At 38.6% G+C, this 24,851-nt stretch overlaps 1 protein-coding gene across 1 annotated transcript; it reads right to left on the reverse strand.

Annotated features, from left to right (window-relative positions):
- On the reverse strand, nt 1–24,365 carry LY96 (lymphocyte antigen 96). Its single transcript, XM_026012692.2, has 5 exons — nt 22,609–24,365; nt 14,484–14,573; nt 10,734–10,862; nt 1,501–1,553; nt 1–127 (listed from the first exon to the last, which is right to left on the reverse strand). Exons 1-5 carry the CDS (start codon nt 22,718–22,720, stop codon nt 29–31), a joined length of 483 nt encoding a protein of 160 aa, XP_025868477.1. The 5' UTR covers nt 22,721–24,365; the 3' UTR covers nt 1–28.
- Nucleotides 24,366–24,851: the final 486 nt, after the last annotated feature.

Here is a 24,851-nt window from a genome sequence, read left to right on the forward strand (position 1 = left end):
TGAAAAATAAAAATATACTCTATTTATTCTAATTGAAATCAGGGTGGTATATGACGGTAAAATTCAAACAAAAGAGCATTTCTTCAGTATCTCCAGAGATGGCTTCTGCAACACATCTGTATTGTCCCTAAATGAGAAATAAGAAATAGAAGTAAATAAAATGTTAGATGCTTCTATTTTGTAAGACTTTTTTTGAAAAAGATTTTATTGATTTATTTATTTACTTACTTACTTATTTGAGAGAGAGAGAGAGCAGGCACACATGTGAGTGGGAGGGAGGGACAGAGGAAGAGGGAGAAGCAGACTGCCTTCTGGGAGTTGGAATCTCTCAAATCTCAGGGCTCAATCCCAGAATTCTGAGATCATGATCTGAGCGGAAGGCAGACCCTTAAGGCTTAGCTGACTGAGTCACTCAGGTGCCCCCATTTTGTAAGACTTTTATAAGAATTTTGTCTTAGTAGGAAGAAGCCCTTTAAATTAAATTGATTATCATTATCTCGGTAATCTAATAGGATGAAATTTTGAATGCCTTTGAATTCAGTAAGCATAAACCTATTTATTTCCCAATTATAAGAGGATGTTTTTTGCAATTAGCCTGTGAGATTTTCAAATAATCAATATCCTTTAGAACAAAATAGGTAAGGAATATGCATTGTTGAAGTTTATTTTAAAATAGTCATCCAGGGGGATCCCTGGGTGGCTCAGTGGTTTAGCGCCTGCCTTCAGCCCAGGGCGTGATCCTGGAGACCTGGGATCCAGTCCCACATCGGGCTCCCTGCATGGAGCCTGCTTCTCCCTCTGCCTGTGTCTCTGCCTCTCTCTCTCTCTCTCTCTCTCTCTCTCTGTGTGTGTGTGTGTGTGTGTGTCTCTCATGAATGAATAAATAAAATCTTAAAAAATAAATAAAGAAAAATAAAAGTCATCCAAAGCGAAACATGTACAAAATTTCATTGCCAGATAACTAAATACAAATATCTAAAATTACATCATTACTATTCATGGAGGCAGTTACTGAGTTATACACAGCAGTCGTACAGTGCTTTCCCCAAAGATCATTCAACATATTAATAATGAGCATTCATATTACTTTTAGCCATTTAGGTTTAGAGGAAAAACATGAAGTGGAAAAGATTTCGTGTTACTTTTCCATATTTCCATATTCTATGGAAAGAATGGCAAAATACCTTCAAAACTAAATAAAAGTGAAAAACACAAGCTTAAACACCTTAATGTTCAATAACTATTCCTGAAGTTGTGAATGGCTTGTTTCAAATTTTTAACATATTCGTTACTGCAAAAGATTCTTTTTTTTTTTTTTTAAAGATTTTATTTATTCATGATAGTCACACACACACACAGAGAGAGAGAGGCAGAGGGAGAAGCAGGCACCGGGAGCCCGACTTTATCCCTGGGCTAAAGGCAGGCGCCAAACTGCTGCGCCACCCAGGGATCCCCCTGCAAAAGATTCTTAAGACAGTACAAATGACTCTTGAACAATACCTTAGAAAATCGTATTCCCCTAAAGGAGAAGGGTATTCTTGTATTCACAGTCTCTACAAGCAAAATACAAAATACAAAAAGTTACATTGGTCATCATTAGGTGATTTTCTTTTTTAAATGTAGTATGGAGTGCACCTTTTACATTGCTACTGGCAGAGATAGTCCCAAGCAAACTGTAGAAGTAATGAATTTTACATCCTATGATTCTCCTATGGCTTCCTCTGCCACCCCACGCATCTCTCAGTATCAGCCCAAATTTCATGCCTCAAGGGATGCAAAATTTTAAGGCCTACTAGTCTCAATAGTGAATGAATGAACAAGCTAGTGCTCATATGTTTCATTCCAAATTATATATGTACATATTTAATACTGCTGCTCCTTCAGCAAAGTAATAATAGGTGGAGGAGAGAGTTGGGAAGCAGCCAGGATACCAAATCTCCTTCCAATTCCACACTGAGGAGCATGAGTAGTCACTGTTGAAATGCAAGGCCATGGGCCTGGCCCCACAGATGCTATGGAACACACCACATTCCACTGACCTAATCAGGAACACCAAAGGAGTGAATTTACAGGATAAGGATAGAAAAGTAGAAATGTTTTGAATCTCTAACAAAATCAATAGTGGCCAAAAATCTCTTTTGTAGTAATATAGTCAAACGCAAACTATAATGGTTATTATTCTCCTAACTAGCTAAAGACAATCCTTAATGGCAAATGAATAGACTTTTTCTGCGTATATATATTTCTATTCTCATAAAAAAACATCTATTTGCTTCAGAGTATATCCTTATTCAGGGTATTAATACACTGAGATATTAGTTCTTGAGCTTAGCACAGTGATCATATCTTCATGATGCCATGATTTTTTTATTCAAGCCCAATCCATTTCAAATTTAATAGTTCAACAAGTATTTATTGAAAACAACTATGTACCAGGGACTGAGGAGACAATAGGCTAGTACACACTGTTCCTTCTCTCAAATAGTTGAAGTCTATTGGGGATATAGGCGTGTAAAGATACAAAGATACAGATACAATGCTATAAAAAGATGTAGCAAGAATAAAGGCAGTGTAGCATTTTTGGTGAGAGTGATGGTTCTGGATCTGAATCCCAGCTAGCTCCTCTACTTACTTGGAGTGTGGCTTTGGGCAAGTCATTTAACTACTCTGTGCTTTAGTAAAATGGCAATGGATAATAACACCTACTTCACAGGGATAACATGAGGCTCTACGACTTAACGCTTGTAGGTGCTCAGAACAATGCCTGGAATGTAGCACTCCTTATATTTTATTAACATGAAAATGTTATTTATTAGAACATTAAATGTTATTCCTTCTCCTTTCTAGACCTTCTTCCCGGGGCATCTTGTGAATAATAATGATGTCATTAATATTACCACTGATATTATAATTACTGTTATTCACAAGATGGCATGGGAAGAGATTCTAGAAAAAAGAAGTGAGTTGAATTGTCATAAAGGATGGGGAGGAAGGAACAGAAGGACATTCCAAAGGGATGAAAAAGAGGAGCAAAGGCAGGAAAGTGAAAATCAGTGTGACTAACACATACACCCTGCAAGTGGCTCAGCATTATTAAAGCAACAAAGACGTAGGAGTGCTTAGAAGTAAATCTGAAGAAGTAAACATAAATGGGCTCAGGTTCCATTTGAGAGAATGGAGGCAATGAAAGAACATCCAAGGGTGTGAAATGGTCAGATTGTGATTAGAAACATGGGTCACCATGTTGTGCATATGGGCTTAAGGGGGCACTAAGACTCAGGGAGACCAGTGAAAGGCCAGGAGATAGTGACAGAGGTGAAGAGAAGAAGTAAAATGCCTCCATGCCCACCAATTCAGGTGCCTTCCTGTGTGGATAAATCTGGTCTATCTCATCAGCCTGCTGCTTTCCTTGAGAGTACTTATCATAAGCCGAATCTTATTTCATTTTTATGTAATTTCATGACTAAGTTATGAGCTTGCTTACTAGTTTACAAGTTCCATGAGGACAGGGGCTTTGCTTTGATCACTTCTGAATCTCCAGCTCCCTAGTATCTGGTCCCTGAGTCTCTGGCTCAGCTACATAATTTGCAAGGCCAAGTGTAAAATGGAAATGGGGGCCCCTTATTCAAAAAGCAGGAGAGACATCCTATTCAAGGTATGGAAATATAAAGCTTTTTCCTTTCTTCCACAGTCTTTCTCTAGACTTGCCATGATATATTTGCTATGTAATATCATTTGAAGTCAAACAGAATTTTAAATTACCATTCATCTTTATATTGCACAATGACAGCTTAAAACACAAATATCAGAGCTTCAGGTAGAATCACTGAATTTACACAATTTGTATTTGGTAGCTCATCCCCGAAGGTATGTCAAGCTGACCAGAGAAAATTCACATAAGCTTGACTCAGGAAATTTGAAAAAAGGAAGAGAAGATCTCCCCAGGCATGGAATGATCCAAGGGAATATTCTCTTGGCACTGAGTGAAAGGGGAGTATAGAAGCTCAAAGATATCCAGGGGGCTGCTTCATGATGGGGGCACCTGTGCAAAGTGTGGGCCTGACAGCTGCCTAAGGTCCCCCTCCCCTATGCTGCCATTTGCCTCATGATTCACATGGGAGCAGAGAAGACAAATCAGACTTCTTTCCTTCCCACTGGCATGCTGTCCCACGAGTGACCCTCAAGGGTTTTGCAACCTCCATGTAATACCTGCATGAGCTACCCATTGGTGGGGAGGCAGTCTTGCCCCCAACTAGTCACCCATTGAACAGTGCCAGCCCAGGTGGAGTGGCCACATCCCACTTCAGACACTGCAGGGCCCCTTCACCTGATCCTGACCCTCCCTGCATCCAAGGCCCCCACCAGGTGGCAGGGGTCACTGGTTGTAACTGGGAAGGGGTTATCAAGCAGGGCCCAGGGTACCAGCAGAGCAGTGGGTAGCAGGGAGCCAAGAACCCATCTGGGGGAGTTGCATGCATGCCTCATTGTCCTATCAGACTACACTTACAAAACACACACTCAAAGATAAAATTATTAAGAATCTCAAGACTATTATCACAAAATATTAAACTCTAAATGTGAAGCCCTCTGAATATGAGGCCCTCGTTGTGAAGCCAATCCTGAAAACTTTGTATGAGAGAGAAAGGAAAGGAGATGGACAAGACTTGAGGATTTGAGAAAGAAATCAAGGGTAACTCTGAGATTTCTATCTGGGGAGACTGTCCAAATGTTCACCAGGTCAGGTAGGAAGAAGGGGCACTAACCTTCTCTGAAGGGGGTAGTCTTTTTCCATTGTTTTGTCTCTCTTAGAAAGCTCATATGTTGCTCACATAGCCCATTCTTCTCTTAGGGGAGGTTAGCTTGAAGCTTCTCCCCACATTCAAGAAGCCAGAGGAGAATTGAGGCAGAGCCAGAGGAAAGGAAGATAGAACCCCTGCTTAGGCTCCTCTCTATTCTTCCCATGCAGCTCACTCGTGGTCCAGCACGCTTTTCGTGACAATCATGCAAAATACAGGACCCTAAGCCTTAGATGGTGTTATGGGTTGAATTGTGTCCCTCAAAAAGATGTTGAAGTCCTAACCCCCAGTACCTGTGAGCATGGCATTATTTGGAAACAGCACCTTTGCAAGATGGTCAAGATGAGGTCATTAAGGTGGGCCTTATTCTCATAGGACTGTCTTTATAAAGAGGGGAAATTTAGACACACAGACAGAAATGCATGGCGAGAAGACTGTGAAGGGACACAGGAAGAAGATGGCCATTTACAAGGCAAGAAGCACCTGGGCCTTCAGAATCTTGGGAGAGGGGCCTGGAGCAGATCTGTCCTTCACCCCATCAGAGGGAGCACAGCCCCACCAATACTTTGATTTTGGACTTCTGGCTTCCAGACTGTCAGACATTAAATATCTGTTGTTCTTAGCCAGCCAGTTTGTGGTACTTTGTTACAGCAACCTTTCTGGAAGATTCTGGAAACAGGGCTAACAGATAATTAAATTTAAGATGCCTTTGAAGTATCTATTTATTTATTTTCAAATGTGTTTTTTTAAGATTTTATTTTATCTGTTTATTTGAGAGAGAGAAGCTTGGTCTGTAGAGCATATGACTCTAAATCTCAGAGTTATGAGTTCAAGTCCCACATTGAGAGTGTAGCTTACTGAAAAAATAAAATACAATTGTCTTTATTTGAGAGAGAGAGAATGAACATGAGCAGGGGTGGTGGGGAGAGGGATAAAGAGAAACAGACTCCTCACTGAGCAGGGAGCCCAATGTAGGGTTCAGTCCCAGGACCTGGAGATCATGACCTGAGCCAAACGCAGACACTTAACTGACTGAGCCACCCAGGTTCCTCTCAAACATGTTTTTAAAAGAAACAAAGTGTGTGTGTGTGTGTGTGTGTCTGTGTGTGTGTGTGTGTGTGTGTGCGCGCGCGTGCTTATAAGAAGTCGTAAAATTGTGGGTAATTTTTATTTTATTTTTGCTTGCCTACATTTTCTAAATACCATATCCTAAAAATATATGACTTTTGTAACAAATACAAAAAGGAAAATTATTTTAAAAGTAGATACGTATGGTACTTACTAATTTGATTCCCAAATTTTCAAGGGTCTCTTGATAGCATCAGTGCTTCTTAAATCAGAATGCCCTGAGCTCTGAGCCCATATACTCAGCTACCAGATGGACATGTTTATTTGAGTGTTCCAAAATTACCTTGAGCTCAATATGCCCAAACCAGAACCCATTGCTTTCTCTTTAAAAATCTGCCCCTTTTCCTGTACACATCATTTCAGATAATACCACTTCCATTAATCCCCGTCACTGGCCCTCTACTAGTCCTTGAATTTACCTAATTTCTGGCTGCCACATCAAATCAATCGGCGATTGTCCTGCCGATTCTACCTCCAAATATGCCCTCTTTCTTCTCCTCCCCTCTGCTCCAAGGCCACCATCTTTGTTCAGCCGTCCTAGTCTCTCAGCCTCCTGGCTGCTCCTCCTTCCATCCCATTTTCCTGTCTCAGCCAACCCCCGCTTCCTTCCATATGGACACTGGTTAGCTGCAAAACTGAAAATCTCAGTGGGTCATCTCTACCCACTGATGACAAGATGCAGGCCAATATTTTGTGCATGACTTACATGTATGCTTCTGCCCCCTTTCCTAGGCTCATCTCCAGCAATTGCCCACAGCACATTCTGCTCCAACTACAAAACTACTCTCCAAACAAACCATATTCTTTCATGGCTAGATGCATTTGCATATGCTGTCTCCTCTCCAAGGAATGTCCTTCCTCCTCCTCTTTGATGTTCTCAGATTCAAGACTTTAATAAAATATTCTCTGAAACCGTATCTGAGTTCTATCACAGCAAATTGATAACTATATAGTTAAAACCAGGAGCATATAAATCTATCAACGTTTATGACATTTCATTATAATTTTTGTTCCTGGGACTGTCTTTCCCAGTACAGAGGGACCTTCTGAGGAGAGAGAACCTATCTTTCAACTTTGGATCACCAGAGCTTAAATCATGACTTGCTCAAATTAGGTTCAACAGATGTTTGTGAAAGGAAATGAGGGAGGGAGGGAGAGCCAACAGACTGGGCTGAGTCTGACACATCTTAAATCTCAAGAAAGTGAAACTTTAAAAATTCAGATAAAATGTCAACATAATCTCACAGAGATTAGGAGGGATTGTAGAACAGTTGTTAAAAAAAAAAAAAAAAAAAAAAAAACAATAATCTTCCAAGAGTTTTTTTTTTCTTTCGAAGAGAAAGCATTGTACAGTGGAAGAGTGAGCCTTAAGAGTCATGAGGCTACTCTGTTACTAGCTCAAATGGCCAAGGACACATTTTTTTTAATCACTCCAGGCATCGGCCTCCTTACTTGTAAAAATGACAGGACTATAAAATCAGAAAGAAAAGGCCTCCTATTACCCACATGAATATTTATTATTCAAGAACCATACATCTTGAATTCTTATTCTGAGCACAGTTTCTTTATGCATTCTCTAATTATATCCTTAAAATCATGCATTCTCTAATTATATCCTTAAAATCATGAATCCAATAGGCTTCACTGTCCCCATTTTACAGATGAGGAAAATGAGGCTGATAGAGGTTAAATAACACACCCAAGGCCACATTGCTGGTAGGTGGAAAAGGTGGAACAGAGACTCCGGTCTTTCCAACTCTGAGCCCAGATTTAGAAGCAATGCCAGCTCCATTATTTGCATATGTTTTGGGGGTGGCAGACAAGTCAGGACTGTGGAGAGATGGTTGGCTAGGGGATACATCTCAAAGCTTCACTAACACAGCAAAAAATTGATGTACTTAGAAACAATTTTCTTAATGACTGCTAGAAAATGTATAATCAAATTGATGTAAATGTCAAAGCCAGTATAAGCCTGTTACGAATTTTATAGTACCCTCATTCCATTAATTCCCAATCTTTATCATTTTTTGTCCCATCTGTATCTAATTGATGCTATGTTGCTAAATTTGATGTATGCATGTAAACTACCTAGAATCCTTTTTTTTTTTTTTAAGAGAGAGAGAAAGAGAGAGAGCTGGGGGTAGGAGACCAGAGAGAGAGGGAGAGAGAGAATCCCAAGCAGACTCCCCCCTGGGCAGGGAGCCTAAGACAGGGCTTGATCTCACAACCCTGAGATCATGACCTGAGCCAAAATCAAGAGTCAGACGCTTAACTGACTGAGCCACCTAGGTGCCCCTACCTAAAATCTATTTTTTAAACAAGAGATGGCACAGGTTATAATGGTAACTAATTGTATAGGAAAATATTCAACTGCAATAGTAATTTTTAAATGTCAATAAAACAATTTTTTTAACCTAATAGGTATTTTTTAAACTTCTTCTTTTTTAGATGATGTCCAAGACAGACAGAGATTAACAAGACAGAGATTAAACTACTGTACATTCACATTGCTGGTGATGTAAGGTATATGTTGATACATTCCTTTAGAAAAGTGATTTGGCAACACCAAAGAAACAAACAATCCAATCATGAAATGGGCAAAAGACATGAAGAGAAATCTCACAGAGGAAGACATGGACATGGCCAACCTGCACATGAGAAAATGCTCTGCATCACTTGCCATCAGGGAAATACAAATCAAAACCACAATGAGATACCACCTCACACCAGTGAGAATGGGGAAAATTAACAAGGCAGGAAACCACAAATGTTGGAGAGGATGCGGAGAAAAGGGGAACCCTCTTACACTGTTGGTGGGAATGTGAACTGGTGCAGCCACTCTGGAAAACTGTGTGGAGGTTCCTCAAAGAGTTAAAAATAGACCTGCCCTACGACCCAGCAATTGCACTGTTGGGGATTTACCCCAAAGATTCAGATGCAATGAAACGTCGGGACACCTGCACCCCGATGTTTCTAGCAGCAACGGCCACAATAGCCAAACTGTGGAAGGAGCCTCGGTGTCCATCGAAAGATGAATGGATAAAGAAGCTGTGGTCTATGTATACAATGGAATATTACTCAGCAATTAGAAACAACAAATACCCACCATTTGCTTCAACATGGATGGAACTGGAGGGTATTATGCTGAGTGAAATAAGTCAATCGGAGAAGGACAAACAGTGTATGTTCTCATTCATTTGGGGAATATAAATAATAGTGAAAGGGAATATAAAGGAAGGGAAAAGAAATGTTGGGAAATATCAGGAAGGGAGACAGAACATAAAGACTCCTAACTCTGGGAAACGAACTAGGGGTGGTGGAAGGGGAGGAGGGCAGGTGTTGGAGGGGAATGGGTGACGGGCACTGAGGCGGACACTTGACGGGATGAGCACTGGGTGTTTTTCTGTATGTTGGTAAATTGAACACCAATAAAAATTAATTAAAAAAAAAAAAAGTGATTTGGCCTACGTAGACAAAACCACTAATGTAGTTAACCCAATTATGCTCAGATACTTCCCTAGGAGTTATATATAACTTCTTTCAAACATATTCAAATATAAAATATAAGGAAGATTATATACAGAAATATATTTATTGCGATATTATTTATAATAGTAAAAAATATCAGAAGGAAACTAATATCCAACAGGATCATGTTTTTTTTTTAAGATTTTATTTATTTATTCATAAGAGACACAGAGAGAAAGAGACATAGGCAGAGGGACAAGGAGGCTCCCTGAGGGGAGCCTGATGTGGGACTCAATCCCAGGATCCCGAGATCAGGACCTGAGCCAAAGGCAGATGCTCAACCACTGAGCCACCCAGGTGCCCCATGGATTATGGTTAAATAAACTACAGCATACCCACTAAGGGAGATGTTTCACATGTAATGTTTATACTTTGGTTTTTGAATCACATGGATTATCTAGTCAAAAAATTAAATACAATAATTTTTAAAAAGAAAATTACTGGGACACCAGGCAGGCTCAGTTGGTAGAGCATGTGACTCGTAATCTTGGGATTGTAAATTCAAGCCCCAATCTTGGCTGTAGAGATTAATTAAAAATAAAATCTTTAAAAAAAAACATAAAGGAAAAGTATTATAGTGTGGTATACTTAAAAGTACAGCAGCAATGTACATTCATTGAAAAATCAGAAGGAAATACTCCAAAATGTTTTTAGAAATATTATTCTGTGACATTCTTGTTTATACTTCCCAATTTTTGGCAATGTGATAGTATAATATTTATAAACATTTAAGCTATTTAAAATACTAGTTAAAAATTATTAAGGAAAAATTCATGAGTTTGCAATAAATGACCTTTAAGGTTCTAAGCTCTGAAATTTTGTGATTCTGTGAATAACAACAGGATGGAAAGAAGTGGAGAAAGATATTGAAGAAAACATGGTAGAAAAATCTAGTGAGGTTTGTTTTTAATAACTTTTTTTTTAATTCTTTTTTTTTCTTTCCCTACTGATTCCACCAATCCTGTTCCCTTAACTGCAGTTCAGTGAGATTCTATAACAAATGTAATATTTAGAAAAAGGGATCCATAACCAAGGGCAAATGTACAACATTAAACTAAACAAGGTAAAAATTTTAATATACCTTCAAACACACTTAAATAAGTACCATCTTCATAATAATTCAGTAACATAATTGTAAAATACTTAAGCTGTTTAAAGTAAAAACTTTGGATGAAAAAATTATCAGAAAAGGAATGGCACATTCTCAGTGCTTTTAATATTCAGAACATTCTCATAAACTATTATGTTCTATTACGAAAATAATACGAATTAAATGCTTACCTCCCTTCAGAGCTCTGCAAAAAGAATAAACATCATCAGATCCTCGGCAAATAACTTCTTTGCGCATTGGTAAATGCATGGAGTTAAAAGATATATAGAGATTGAAATATAGTTTTTTAATATCTCTTCCTTAAAAAGAAAAAAAACCATTAGTCCTTCAAATAATAGATTCTTTTATAAATAATAATTAATATGTACCTTACACTTACACTTGCCTGACACTTTATTTCATTTAATCATCACAACAACTTACCATGTGGGCATTGCTACATCACTTCGTTAAATCATCACAAAAACTTATTGCTATTCCTGTGTAACACATGAGAACACTAAAGTTCTAAGAGAATAATTAGTAGACTGTAACCAAACAGAATATTCTACAGGAAGAATTATGTATGCTATGCCTGAAAAGAGGAGCCTATGTTTTTGAGAAAACTATCAAACGGAGATGTAAAATTTCCAGTTCTAGTTACAGTTGTGCTAGGAAGTTCAAGAAAAAAGAAAGGGGAAGGAAAGGAAATAAGGATAATCAACTCATGCCAACTTTTTTAGGAGTTTTGATGAAAGAATTATTGAAGAATAAAACAATCTTTTTATTAAAAATTACACAAGTTATCTTATGATTTCCTCATGGTCTCCCTAATACCGTTTAACATGGAAAATTCCATTAAACACTGCATTTTGCTCAACTCTTCTAATTTATTCAGTTGGCCCAACTGGAAAATACGTACAATCTTTTTTTATGATAAAAACAATTATTGTAGGGCTCATGGCTGGCTCAGTAGATAGAGCATGGAACTCTCAATTTCAGGGTCATGACCTTGAGTCCCATATTGGGTATAAAGATTACTTTTTAAAAAATTATTATAACCACTACCTCTCTGAAAATATTTTCCTAATAAAGTCCCCATGACTCATTATAGCCAAAATCAAAAGAAAACTTTTCCATATTTAACCTGAACTTGGTATGCTTAACAGAAATGCCAGTTACTTCCTCAAAACTCCTTCCTTTGGCTTTGGTGCTACCATTCTCTTCTAGTTATCCTCCAACCTCTCTGATTCCTTCTCCTCATTGGCTTCTCTTTCTTAGAGTTGCGTCCTGGGTTCTCAATTTTCACGTTGCACATACACCCTGGCTTTAAGTACCACATAGGGTGTTAATTCCCAATTCATCATCTTTAGTCTCAACCTTTCTCCTGAGCACCTGTCCCACATATGCGTTCAGTATCTCTACTCAAATGTTGCTCATTGTCTCACTGAACAGATCCAAAATTGACTTCTTTGTCTTCATCACTATATAGGCATTAGAATTCCCGGTCCTAGTAAATCTTACTAGCCTTCTTTTTATCCTCATCATCACTCTCTTAATGCAGGCCCTCATTACTCTGAGCCTAAAATATCACCAAACTACCTAATTTGTCTCTATATCTCTACTTTCATGGCAAAGTGTAGAAAAGAACATCATAGGGTCTGTTTTAAATAATAGTTCCATGGTTCACTCCATGAACGGCCTGCACCACTCCAAAAGCAGGGATATGTGTAGAAGTTGATGGGCTGTTCTCACAGGGAATTCCTTGAGACATGAGTAGATGGTGGTACTGTTGTGGTACCAATGACGATTCAAGACAATAAAACTTCTTTCATTTCTGCACGGAACACAGCATGATTCAAGAAAGGATATGCTGCTTTGACATCTCAACAGTATACATCTTGAGAAGCTCCTCGCTCCTGGGCATCACTGTGGTCATTTTAGGCACACGAACAATAGACAAAGTGAGATACCACGTGTATGCCTCAGTAGGCCAGGGATACCAATGTAGGTGTCAGAGTGAGAGATAAGAAACACAGTAGCTGGGATCCCTGGGTGGCGCAGCGGTTTGGCGCCTGCCTTTGGCCCAGGGCGCGATCCTGGAGACCCGGGATCGAATCCCACGTCAGGCTCCCGGTGCATGGAGCCTGCTTCTCCCTCTGCTTGTGTCTCTGCCTCTCTTTCTCTCTCTCTGTGACTATCATAAATAAATAAAAAATAAAAAAAATAAAAAAAATAAAAACAGTAGCTTTACACAGTAACAAAGAAAACTGTTTCTGAGCTCAGCTAAGACAACTCCAAGAACTTTCAGATATAACTTTGAAGGAGGGTTAAAGTCCAGCTTTATTTATTTATTTATTTATTAATCAGTTAATAGTACACAAATAATTTGCTAGCAAAGCTATAGTCTCAAAATAATTTCCATCCCCAACTTATTTTTGCTTCAAGTTGTTTTAGCTCTTATTGAATTTAAGTAGCTATAGGCCCATAACAATAAGGTTGATTTCTATGAATATGGCCCCACATTTTACACAGACATTCCAATACATTCTAGGGAAGCTCAGGGAAAATATGACTAAATAATCAATGAAACCAGGAGCTGATTCTTTGAAAAGTTTGACAAAAGTGATAAACCTTTAGTCAGACTCTTAGACTCATCAGAGAGAAAGAGAGAGAGAGAGAGGGGGGACTCAAATAAATAAACTCAGAAGTGAAAGAGGAGAAATAACAACCAATACCACAGAAATCCAAATGTTATAAGAGAACATCATGAAAAATTACATGCCAACAAATTGGACAACCTAGAGGGATGGATACATTTTTAGAAACATGTAACCTTCCAAAACTGAATCAGAGAAATAGAAAATTTGAACAAATTACCAGCAATGAAATGTATTAAATTAATATAAGTTAGGATATAAATTATATTAGTGATGATTAAGACAATAATGATAATGATAATGGTTAGAACTGAAGTTTCCTAGGATCCTAGGACTTAGAGGCAACAGAGTTGACGAGGAAGAAAAGAGGAAGAGCATTTTGTATGTTTCCACAGATACTCATCCATCCTAATGCTGTCACCAGCACTCAGTTTCATTTTTACTAAGCTGATGATGACACATAAAATCATAGAGAGGAAAAACAAGACACAGCACAAAACAAAACAAAAAATCATTGCCTTCTTTCATCCCATCATCATCATAGTTTTTCTTAGAAAGATCATCATTATTAAAAAAAAAAAGTTGAGGCTTGCTTATTACAGATCTTTGATTAGTGGAAACCCGGCTTTACTTGTTAATGAGCTGAATAGTTAATGGTTGACAAAGGATATACCTATTAGATTATTAGGAGTCTCGAGTTATTTACATTTTGCCCTCATGCCATATGTAATCCGCTCCCCCCATGAGTATGAGTTAGCCTCGTGGCTTGCTTCTAACAAATAGCATACAGCAAAGGTGATAGAGTGACACTTCCATGATTAGGCTACATAAGAAGATTTTGACTTCTATCTTGTCAGCTGACTGTCCTTCCTGCTGGCTTTGATGAAGCAAAAAGCCATGTTGAAAAGCCCCATATGGCAAGGCACAGAATGCCATCCAACAGCCAGACAGGAATTGAATACTGTCAACAACCACATGAGCTTAGAAGTGGTTGTTAGCTTCTTCCCTACTTGAACATTCAGAAAAGGCTCCAGTCCTGGCTGACACCTTAATTGAAACCTTGTGGGAGATCCTGAAGCAGACAAAACATAGCCATGCCTAGACTACTGACACCCAAAGACTGCAAGATAATAGATGTGTTCTGTTTTAAGCCACTAAAATGTGGTAATTCATCACATAGAAATAGAAAACTAATACATGCACATTTGGAACAAAATAATTTATCATTAATACTTCTTGAACATTCTTCATTGAATTACAAAAACAAAACATTGAACTTACTTGGAATGTAGTAAAGATGCAAATATCCCTTGCTTCCCTTCATTGCTATACAGGGATTAAGATCTATTGAAATAGGGGCTTTCATGTGATCTAAATGGAAGAATAAAGATAATGTCAATAAAATATTATAAATCGTTTCTAGTAAGCAGAGTATTCTGACCATCATTCTCCAAAAGACGCCATTAAAATCGTGTAATGAGAAAAATCGGGGGTGGTTAAAAACATCTCACTCCCTAGAGGAGTGACATCAGCAAAAGGCAGAGTAAGAAGTCTAAGACCCTCCTTCCCCTCACAAACATAGCAATTCAGCAACAACCCATGGACAAATTCCTTTTGCAAAAAATCAGAAATTAATTGAAAATTTCCTGTATTCCAGGAGAATGTTAAATCAGACTCACCAAGATCAGTAGAGGACATGCTTTTACCAGAACCCCTGCATCTGGAACAGCACAATCAGGAAAAAAAAACCCTATAGTCCCTAACTTCACTCAGGAAGCAAGAGGTTGGTTCATATATTCAAAGCCCCAAGTTTTCTAAGGAAAATACCCAAAGGAATAACAAATTAGAAAGTCGGAACAGACCTATAACTAATAAAGAGATTGGAATAAGTAATCAAAAATTTCCCAACAAAGAAAAGCCTGGGACCAGATGGCTTCATGGGTAAATTCTACCACCAAACATTTAAATAAAAATGAATACCAATCCGCAAGCTCTCAAAAAATTGAAAGAGACCATTTCCAAACTTATTTTATGAGCCCAGCATTACCCTGATACTAAAACCAGACAAAGACACTGCAGAAAAAGAAAACTATGGGCCAATAACTCTAGTGAATATAGATATAAAAAAATCTCAACAAACTACTAGCAAACTAAATTCAACAACAGATTAAAAGGTTCATACACCATGACCAAATGGGATTTAATCCCTTAGATGCAAGTTTTCAACATAAGAGAATTAATTAATGCAATATACCACATTAATAGAATGAAGTATAAAAATCACATGATTATTTCAACAGATGCAGAAAATGCTTTTGACAAAATTTAACACCCTTTTGTGATAAAAACTCTCAACAAACTAGGGAAATGGCCTTAACATAATAAAGACCATTTATGAAAATCCCATAGCTAACATTACACTCAATGACAAAAAACTGAGTTTTCCTCTAAGATTAGAAAGAAAGCAAGAAAGCAAGGATAGCCCTTCCTTACATAGCACCAGAGGACCTGGTCAGATCACTTAGGCAAGAAAAATAAGTAAAAAGCATCCAGATTGAAAAGAAAGAAGCAGGGATCCCTGGGTGGCGCAGCGGTTTGGCGCCTGCCTTTGGCCCAGGGCGCGATCCTGGAGACCCGGGATCGAATCCCACGTCGGGCTCCCGGTGCATGGAGCCTGCTTCTCTCTCTTCCTCTCTCTATCTCTCTGTGACTATCATAAATAAATAAAAATTAAAAAAAAAAAAAAGAAAAGAAAGAAGTAAAATTTTCCTTGTAGGCAGACATGATTTCTTTGTGTGTGTGTGTGTGTGTGAATACACTATTTTTTTAATAAATTTATTTTTTATTGGTGTTCAATTTACCAACATACAGAATAACACCCAGTGCTCATCCCGTCAAGTGCCCCCCTCAGTGCCCGTCACCCATTCACTCCAACCCCCCGCCCTCCTCCCCTTCCACCACCCCTAGTTCGTTTCCCAGAGTTAGGAGTCTTTATGTTCTGTCTCCCTTTCTGATATTTCCCACACATTTCTTCTCCCTTCCCTTATATTCCCTTTCACTATTATTTATATTCCCCAAATGATTTCTGAGGCACCTGGGTGGCTCAGTCAGTTAAGCATCTGCCTTTGGCTCAAGCCATGACCCCTTGGTCCTAGAATCAAGCCTTGCATCTGGCTCCCTGCTCAGTGGGAGGTCTACTTCTCCCTTACCACTCCTCACTACCTGTGTTCTCTCTCTCTCTCTCTCTCTCACTCTCTCTAATAAACAAATAAAATCTTTAAAAAAAAATCTTATCTTTAAGTAATCTCTACACCCAATGTGGGGCTTACACCCACAATCCCAAGGTCAAGAGTCATATGCTCCACTGATAAAGCTAGCCAGGCTCCCCAAGACACAATTTGATACACAGAAAATCCTAAAGACTCCATTAAAAAACTATTATAACTAATCAACAAATTCAGGAAAATTGCAGGATTCAAGTCAGCATACAAAATCTCTATATACTAACAATGAACTACCTGAAAGGAAATTAAGAAAACAATCTAAAAGAATAAATATCTGAAAGTATAAATACCTAGGATTAAACTTGATAAAAGAGGGGAAAGATTTATATACTGAAAGCAACAAAACCTGATGAAAGAGATTCAATAAGACACAAACAATGGAAAGACATCCTGTGTTCATTCACTGGAAGATAGTATTCTTTCTTTTTTTAAGATTTTATTTTTAAGTATTCTCTACACCCAGTGTGTGGTTTGAATTGACAACCCCGAGATTTTTTTTTTTTTTTTTATATTCATGAGAGACACAGAGAGAGGCAGAGACACAGGCAGAGAGAGAAGCAGGCTCCATGCAGGGAGCCCGATGTGGGACTCAATCCCAAGTCTCCAGGATCATGCCCTGGGCTGAAGGCGGTGCTAAACCGCTGAGCCACCCGGGCTGCCCGACAACCCCGAGACTGAGTCATATGCTATACCGACTGAGCCAGCCAGATGCCCTAAAAGAATTAAAATTCTTTAAATGTCCATATTACCCAAAGCAATCTACAGATTCAATGTGTTCCCTACCAAAACCTCAGTGGCATTTTTTAAAATATTTATTTATTTTAGAGAGAGAGAGAGCACGCAGGTGGGGGGTGGGGGTGCAGAGGGAGAGGGAGAGAGAATCTCCAGCAGACTCTACACTGAATATGGAGCCCAAAGCAGGGCTCAATCTCACAACCCCAATGTCACAACCTAAGCTGAAGTCAAGAGTCAGAGGCTCAACCAACTGAGCCACCCAGACACCCCTCAGTGGCATTTTTTTTTACAGAAATAGAAAAGACAACTCTAAAATTCATATGGAACTACAAAATAGCCAAATTAAACTTGAGAAAGAGGAACAAATCTGAAGGCATCACACTTCCTAATTTCAAACTATATTACAAAACTACAGTAATAAAAAATAGTGTGATGCTGACATAAAGACAGACATAGAGACCAGTGGACCTGAACAGAGTATCCAGAAATAAATTCATGCATATATTGTCAAATTATCTTTGACAGGATGCCAAAAATGCATAATAGAGAAAGGATGGTCCTTTGAACAAATGGTGTTGGGAAAACTAGATTTCTACATGCAAAAGAATCCAATTGGACCCTTATCACATGCCATACACAAAAATCAGCATGAAATGGATTAAAGACTTAAACATAAGATTCAAAACTGTAAAAGCCCTAGAAGAAGACAGAGGAAAAGTTTCAAGACATCAATCTTGACCATGATTTCTAAATATGACACCAAAACACAGGCAGAAAAAACAGAGATAAGTGGAACTATATCAAACTAAAAAGCTTCCGCACAGCAAACAATCAACAGAGTGAAAAGGCAACATAAGGAATGAGAGGATATATTAGCAAACGGTATAGATAATAAGGGGTTAATCTCCAAAATGTATAAGGAATTCTAACAATTCAATTATTTAAAAAAACCAATAACCTGATTTAAAAATGGGCTGAGGGGATCCCTGGGTGGCTCAGCGGTTTGGCGCCTGCCTTTGGCCCAGGGCGTGATCCTGTAGTCCTGGGATCAAGTCCCGCGTCAGGCTCCCGGCATGGAGCCTGCTTCTCCCTCCTCCTGAATCTCTGCCTCTCTTTCTCTCTATGCCTATCATAAATAAATAAATAAATCTTTAAAAAAATAAAAATAAAAATGGGCTGAAGACATTTTTTCCAAAGAAGACAATCAAATGGCCAATGGGTTTATGAAAAAAATGTTCAACATCACTAAGTATCAGGGTAATGCAAACCAAAATCACAATGAGATATCACCTAACACCTGTCAGGATAGCTATTAACAAAAAAGCAAAAGGCAAGTGCTGGCAAAGATATAGGGAAATTGGAACACTTATACACCATTGGAGGGAATGTAAAATGGTGTAAAATGAATGCAAAATTAAAAATAGAACTACCACATGATCCAGCAATCCCATTTCTGGGTATTTATCCAAAAGAACTTCAATCAGGATCTCAAAGAGATAACTATACTCCGTGTTCACTGCAGCACTATTCACAATACCCAAGATATGAAAGCAACCTAAATGTCTACAGATAGATGAATAGATAAAGAAAATGTGGTCTATACATACAGTGGAATACTATTTAGCCTTAAGAAAAAAAGGAAATTTGGGGGACACCTGAGTGACTCAATGGTTGAACATCTACCTCTGGCACAGGTCGTGATCCCGGGGTCCTGGGATCGAGTCTTGCATCAAGCTCCCTGGAGGGAGCCTTCTTCTCCCTCTATGTCTCTGCCTGTCTCTGTATGTTTCTCATGAATAGATGAATAAAATATTTTTTTAAAAAAGGAAATTTTGCAATATACTATAACATGGATGAATCCTATGAACATTTTGCTAAGGGAAATAAGCTGGTCATAAGGACAAATACTGCAAGATTCCACTTACAGAAGTATCTAAAATAGTCAAATTCATAGAATCAAAGAGTAGAATAGTGGTTGCTAGGGCCTGGGGGTAGGAGGAGATGGGGAATTACTAACCAACAGGCATAAAGATTCAGTCAAGCAAGATGAATAAGTTCTAGACCTCTGCTGTATGACAGTGTGCCTATAGTCAATAATATTGTGTTGTATATTCAAATACTGAAGAGGTGAGATCTCATGTAAAGTGTTCCTACTACCGTAAAATGGATTTTAAAATACTGTACAAATACAGAAAAGAAACTTTCCCATAACATAAATATTGTTTTAATTCCCTAATATTGTTAAAGTAGAAGCTGAAGATACTAAATTACTTTAAACTGTGTGGAGGAAAAAAACTCAAAAAAAAATTCATAAAAATTACTTGTTCTATTTTGGAATGTTTTAACCTTTTCCTGTCAACATGGTTCTCCACTCTCTTCACTTTATGCATATTCCATTGGTTCAAAATAGAAAATACACATCAAGTACTTAGGGATCTGGTAAATGTTAAATGGGTAAATAAATGAATGAATAAGCTACTGAATAGTCTTCCTGAAGAAAGAGTTTCAAGAAAGATATAGACGAGAAGTTCATAAAAAGCACTGAGAAGTAGGGGAGAGAGACAATAGTAGGGTTTGCGGATTTACCCCTGAATGCAACTCTTAAAATTAATGTTAGGGGCACCTGGTTGACTCAGTCTGTTAGTATCAGATTCTAACAGTTTTGGTTCAGGTCATGATCTCAGGGCCATGGGATTTAGCCCCACCATGTGCTTCCAGCTCAGTGTGGAATATGCTTGAGATTGTCTCTCCCTGTCCCTCTGCCCCTAACCCCTGCACATACTCTATAAATAAATAAATAAAGTAATTAATTAATTAATTAATTAATAACCTTTAAAAAATTAATGTTAACACCTCTCATTCAATTAATTGAGTTTACCTGCAACAAAATTCTTATAGAATGAATTATATTAACAGTCATTTCACTTAATCATAGATGTTCACAAATATTTGACCAAAAGATGTTCATCACTAAATAGTTTATGACCAAAGAAAAAAAGCCCAATTTACAACATGGATGGCCTATGAGGGGCAGAGAAAGACAAATACTGTATAATCTCTGTAACATGCAGAATCTACAAAATAAAACACTAAATTTATAGATATAGAGAAGAGATTTGTGGTTGCCAGAGGTAGAAGATGGACATGGACAAAAATAAATGAAGGTAGTCCAAAGATGCACTTGTGGAAAGGGCAGAGGAAGAGAATCTTCAAGCAGACTCCCCGCTGAATGCAGAACCCAGATGTGGGGTTTGATCCTGTGATCCATGATAACATGACCTGAGCCGAAATCAAGAGTCAGATGCTCTACTGACTGACTGAGCCACCCTAGTGCCCCAGCATGTGACTCTTGACCTTGAGGTTGTAAGTTCAAGCCCCATGTTGGGTGTAGAAATTACTTAAAAGTAAAATCTTTTTTTTTTTTTTAAAGGTGACATAATCAATGTGTGATACCTAGAAGCCAAAGGAGAGGAAAAGCTTGGCAGTAGTGGACTAGAGGCGCTTTCCGGAGGCGGAGAGGTAAACTGACTTTGTAGGATGGAAAAATTTCAGAGATAGGGACACCTGGGTGGCTCAAGCAGCTGAGCATCTGCCTTTGACTCGGCATGATCCCAGAGTCTGGGGATCGAGTCCCACATTGGGCTCCCAGCATGGAGCCTGCTTCTCCTTCTGCCTGTGTCTCTGCCTCTCTTTCTCTGTGTGTCACTCATGAATAAATAAATAAAGTCTTAAAAAAAATCGAAAAATTTCAGAGATAAGTTGCAAGGGAATTTAGTGCAATCCACACATAGGAAAAAAAGCCACAATAAAAGATTGGTCACACAGTTAAATCTTGTCCTCACACCTGGCAATTACTCTAATTTTCTGTAGTAGCTTTGTATTAGTATTTGTCAGACTGTGTTTCTCAAGACAACCAACACATGCTCAAAAAATAAAATAAAATAAAATTGAAAATCTGGATTAAATAGGTTTCAGAATTTTTCAGAACTCAAAGTACATTTCTAAGTCTCCCTCAAATGATTAGAACACCAATCCTTTTTCCCAACAGAATTTCAAAGAACCAGCATTTGCAGAAGCATCAAACATTCCTGATATGGCTAATGCGTAGAAAAGACCAGTCAACCCATGATGAGCAAACCAGTGGAAAATACCAAACCAAAACTGCAGTCTAGCCCTGATGCTGTGCTTTTAGACTGGCAGATATTTGTAGAGAAATAGGGAGGAAAAACAAAAAACCATGATGCAGCTAGTTAACATTAGTGTATGGCTGATTTTTTAAGTAATCAATACTTGTTTGTATGTGGCTATGTGCTGAAAACTCAACAATCCTCGTAAAACAGCTTTAAAATCACTTTTGGTGGGCAGCCCAGGTGGCTCAGGGGTTTAGCACCACCTTCAGCCCAGGGTGTGATCCTGAAGACCTGGGATCAAATCCCACGTCGGGCTCCCTGCATGGAGCCTGCTTCTCCCTCTGCCTGTGTCTTTGCCTCTCTCTTTCTCTCTCTCTCCCTCTCTCTGTGTGTCTCATGAATAAATAAATAAAATCTTTTAAAATAATAATTCTTTTTATTATTTAAAAACTTCATTTTTATTACTTTTATTATTTAAAAAATCACTTTTGGTAGCACCTGGGTGCTCAGTCAGTTAAGCATCCAACTCTTGATTTCAGCTCAGGTCATGACCTCAGGGTCATGAGATCAAGGATCACCTTGGCTCTACACTGGGCATTGAGCCTGTATGAGATCCCCTCTCTTCTCTCCCTCTGCCCCGCCCCCCACAATCTCTCTTTAAATAAATAAATAAATAAATAAATAAATAAATAAATAAATAAATAAATAAAACTTATAAAATCACTTTCATTTTACAGTAAAAAAAGCTGGGACACAGAGAGGCTAAGTATTTTTTTACTCGAGGTCACACAGCTGGTAACTGACAGAACCAGGCTAACATCCAAATTAGGAGGTGACTCCAAGACTCCTCAAAAGTCATGGCCTCGAACAAGTACTTATAAAGCACCTGTTATGTTCCTACTGCTGTGAAAAAATCACATACCAGAGCAATAATCAATTCCAAAAGGCTACCTTCTCAAGGCTGAGGCAAAAAGCTCAGAAGCAAAGAGTTCTGCCAAAACTGGGAAGAATTTGAAACTGGGCTCAAGGTGGAGAGAGTTGACTCAACAGAACAACAGAAGCAGCCAGAGGTTAAGTACAACACAGTGTAGAGACTGATAAGGTCTGTGAAGGATTGAGAAAATCCACACAGGGCAGCCATCACCTTTGCTGCAAACAGCAGCTGGAATACACTGTCATTTCCTGTGTCCCTGAGACAGCAGCAGGGAGTTCTTATGAAAACATAACCCCTGTACCACTTGTTGCTGTTTTACTTACCACAATAGGCATACCAAACACTGGCATCAGAGGAGTTGCAGATCCAATATTGCTCCCCAGGTTCAGTGAATATGGAAGAAAACAGAGTAGAAAAAAGCATAAACGGAAACATGATTTGGTATCCTCAAAACTTTAAAAATACAAGGAGACTCAGTAACTATTCAACTGACTCTTCCCTTTCAGTAAGCAGAAAAATTTAACTTAGTCATTGGTCACATGATTTCTGAGTTTCTCTCCTGAGTTTCCTCTTTCGTGTATATTTAGTATTTGAGCACTTCCGGCCAGTGGAGAGGAAAATGATTTAGAATATACTCTTCTAGAACACTTAATGCAAATGAGATCACAGAACTTTAAAAGCAAAACAAGGTACTTCCTGGTCAATAGTAACAAAACCAGTCTGTAGGTCTCCTTTAGAATCCCAACAGACTGCCAGCCTTTCTGTATCTGCATTGTTATTCTCTCCCACAGGTTTTTTATGTAGTAACGTCTCATGGCCCAGGGAGCTGGACCTATAGGTCTGAACTGAATGGTCTGATGCAAACTATTTCTGCTCTGCAAAAGGTGCAGCCACAGGGCAGAGCCAGATGAGATGAGACCACAGACATGGGATATTAGCTGTAGTTCTGCATTGTGAGCAGGGGCATACCAGTATTGTACTTAAGCAAAGTACAGCTCCAGGGAATATTTTGAGCCTTGATAAGGAAATGATCAATATTTTGCATGTGGCATGTATTTCAAAACTCTCACTCTGTTCTAGAAAAATAGCTCATCTTTTAGATACTTTGCTACCTAAAATCCTTTATAGGACATAGTTTAGGATTAGTAGCCAAAAAATAAAAATAGCATGGAGTCAGGGCTTAAAAATCTACAAGTTTAGAGGAAAATAATCATATGTTGGTGAAAGCTTCCACTAAAGAACTGTGCTACTTTCCCATTTTTAAAAAGGCAAAAGTCTGTGGGAGGATAGGGAAGTGAAAGTTGTTAATGGGTATTGAGTTTTAGGTCTGCAAGATGAAAAGTTCTCAAGATCTGTTGCACAGCAACATAAATATAGTTAACACTACTGAACTTGTGCTTGAGGCTCATTAAGATGGGGAATTTTATATATTTTTTACATTTAAAAAGTGAAAAAGAAGGAAAGCCTATGAATGCCCCTAGTGGTCTCAAAAATACTATTTCCCACTAAAAGGAAGAAAGACTGGAGAAATTGCTGGTTCCAGGTCTGGGGCAGAAAAATGTGCAGGATGGAGCCTGGAACATCTTAGCATAGTAGATAACCAATAAGAAGACATTCCCCACTGACCAAAGATGGCTTTCCTATGGCTGCTGTAATGACTAACCACTGATTTAGTGGGGAGTCAGGGAGGCCTTCTTGGAGGAAATTACATCCAGTAATTAGAGGATTATATTGTATTATGTTGCAGTGTACTCACTGTATTTTATTGCATGACATCACATCATCAATGGCAGAGCCAGTTCCTTCTGCAGACTCTGGGGGAAGAAACTGTTTCCTTTTTCATCTTAGAGAGCTGCAACACTTGTATTCCTCCATCTTCAAAGTTCAGCACTCCCATCTCTGCTTCCGTCAGCACATCACCTTCTCTTCTGACCTGCTGCCTCCTTCTTATAAGAACTCTGTGATTACACTAAAACCATTGGGCTAATCCAAGATAATCTCCTCAAGATCTATCTATAAAATACCTTTTGCCATTTAACGTGACAGTTTCCAGGCATGAACATCTTGAGGAATCATTATTCAGCCTACCTATAGACTATATAAACATCCAGATAGTAACTACAATGAACTGAAATACACCAAATATATTCAAAAGTATGAGGTCATAATCTTTTAAAAGATTTTATTTATTTATTTGAGAGAGAGAGGGATGCCTGGATGGCTCAGCAGTTAAGCATCTGCCTTCGGCTCAGGGCATAATCCTGGAGTCCCAGGATCGAGTCCCACCTTGGGCTCCCTGCATGGAGCCTCCTGTCTCTGCCTCTCTCTCTGTGTGTCTCTCATGAATAAATAAAGTCTTTATTTAAAAGAGAGAGAGAGGGAGGGAGAGAGAGAGAGAGAGTTAGAGAGAATGAACACAAGCCAGGGAAGGGGGAGATGGAGAAGAGGGAGGATCTCCAGCAGACTCTTCACTGAGTGTGGAACCCAATGTGGGGTCAGTCTCACAACCCTGAGATCACAACCTGAACTGAAACCAAGAGTCAGACGTTCAACCAACTGAGCCACC

Source organism: Vulpes vulpes, chromosome 13, assembly GCF_048418805.1.
Source record: "Vulpes vulpes isolate BD-2025 chromosome 13, VulVul3, whole genome shotgun sequence".
NCBI classification, from domain to species: domain Eukaryota; kingdom Metazoa; phylum Chordata; class Mammalia; order Carnivora; family Canidae; genus Vulpes; species Vulpes vulpes.

Coding starts and splice junctions, on each gene's coding strand:
- LY96 (XM_026012692.2), bottom strand. CDS start 22,720: ATGTTTCCGTTTATGCTTTTTTCTACTCTGTTTTCTTCCATATTCACT. Junction 14,574..22,608: donor TGTTTGGTATGCCTATTGTG/GTAAGTAAAACA, acceptor TCTTCCATTTAG/ATCACATGAAAGCCCCTATT. Junction 10,863..14,483: donor GCATCTTTACTACATTCCAA/GTAAGTTCAATG, acceptor TTTCTTTTTAAG/GAAGAGATATTAAAAAACTA.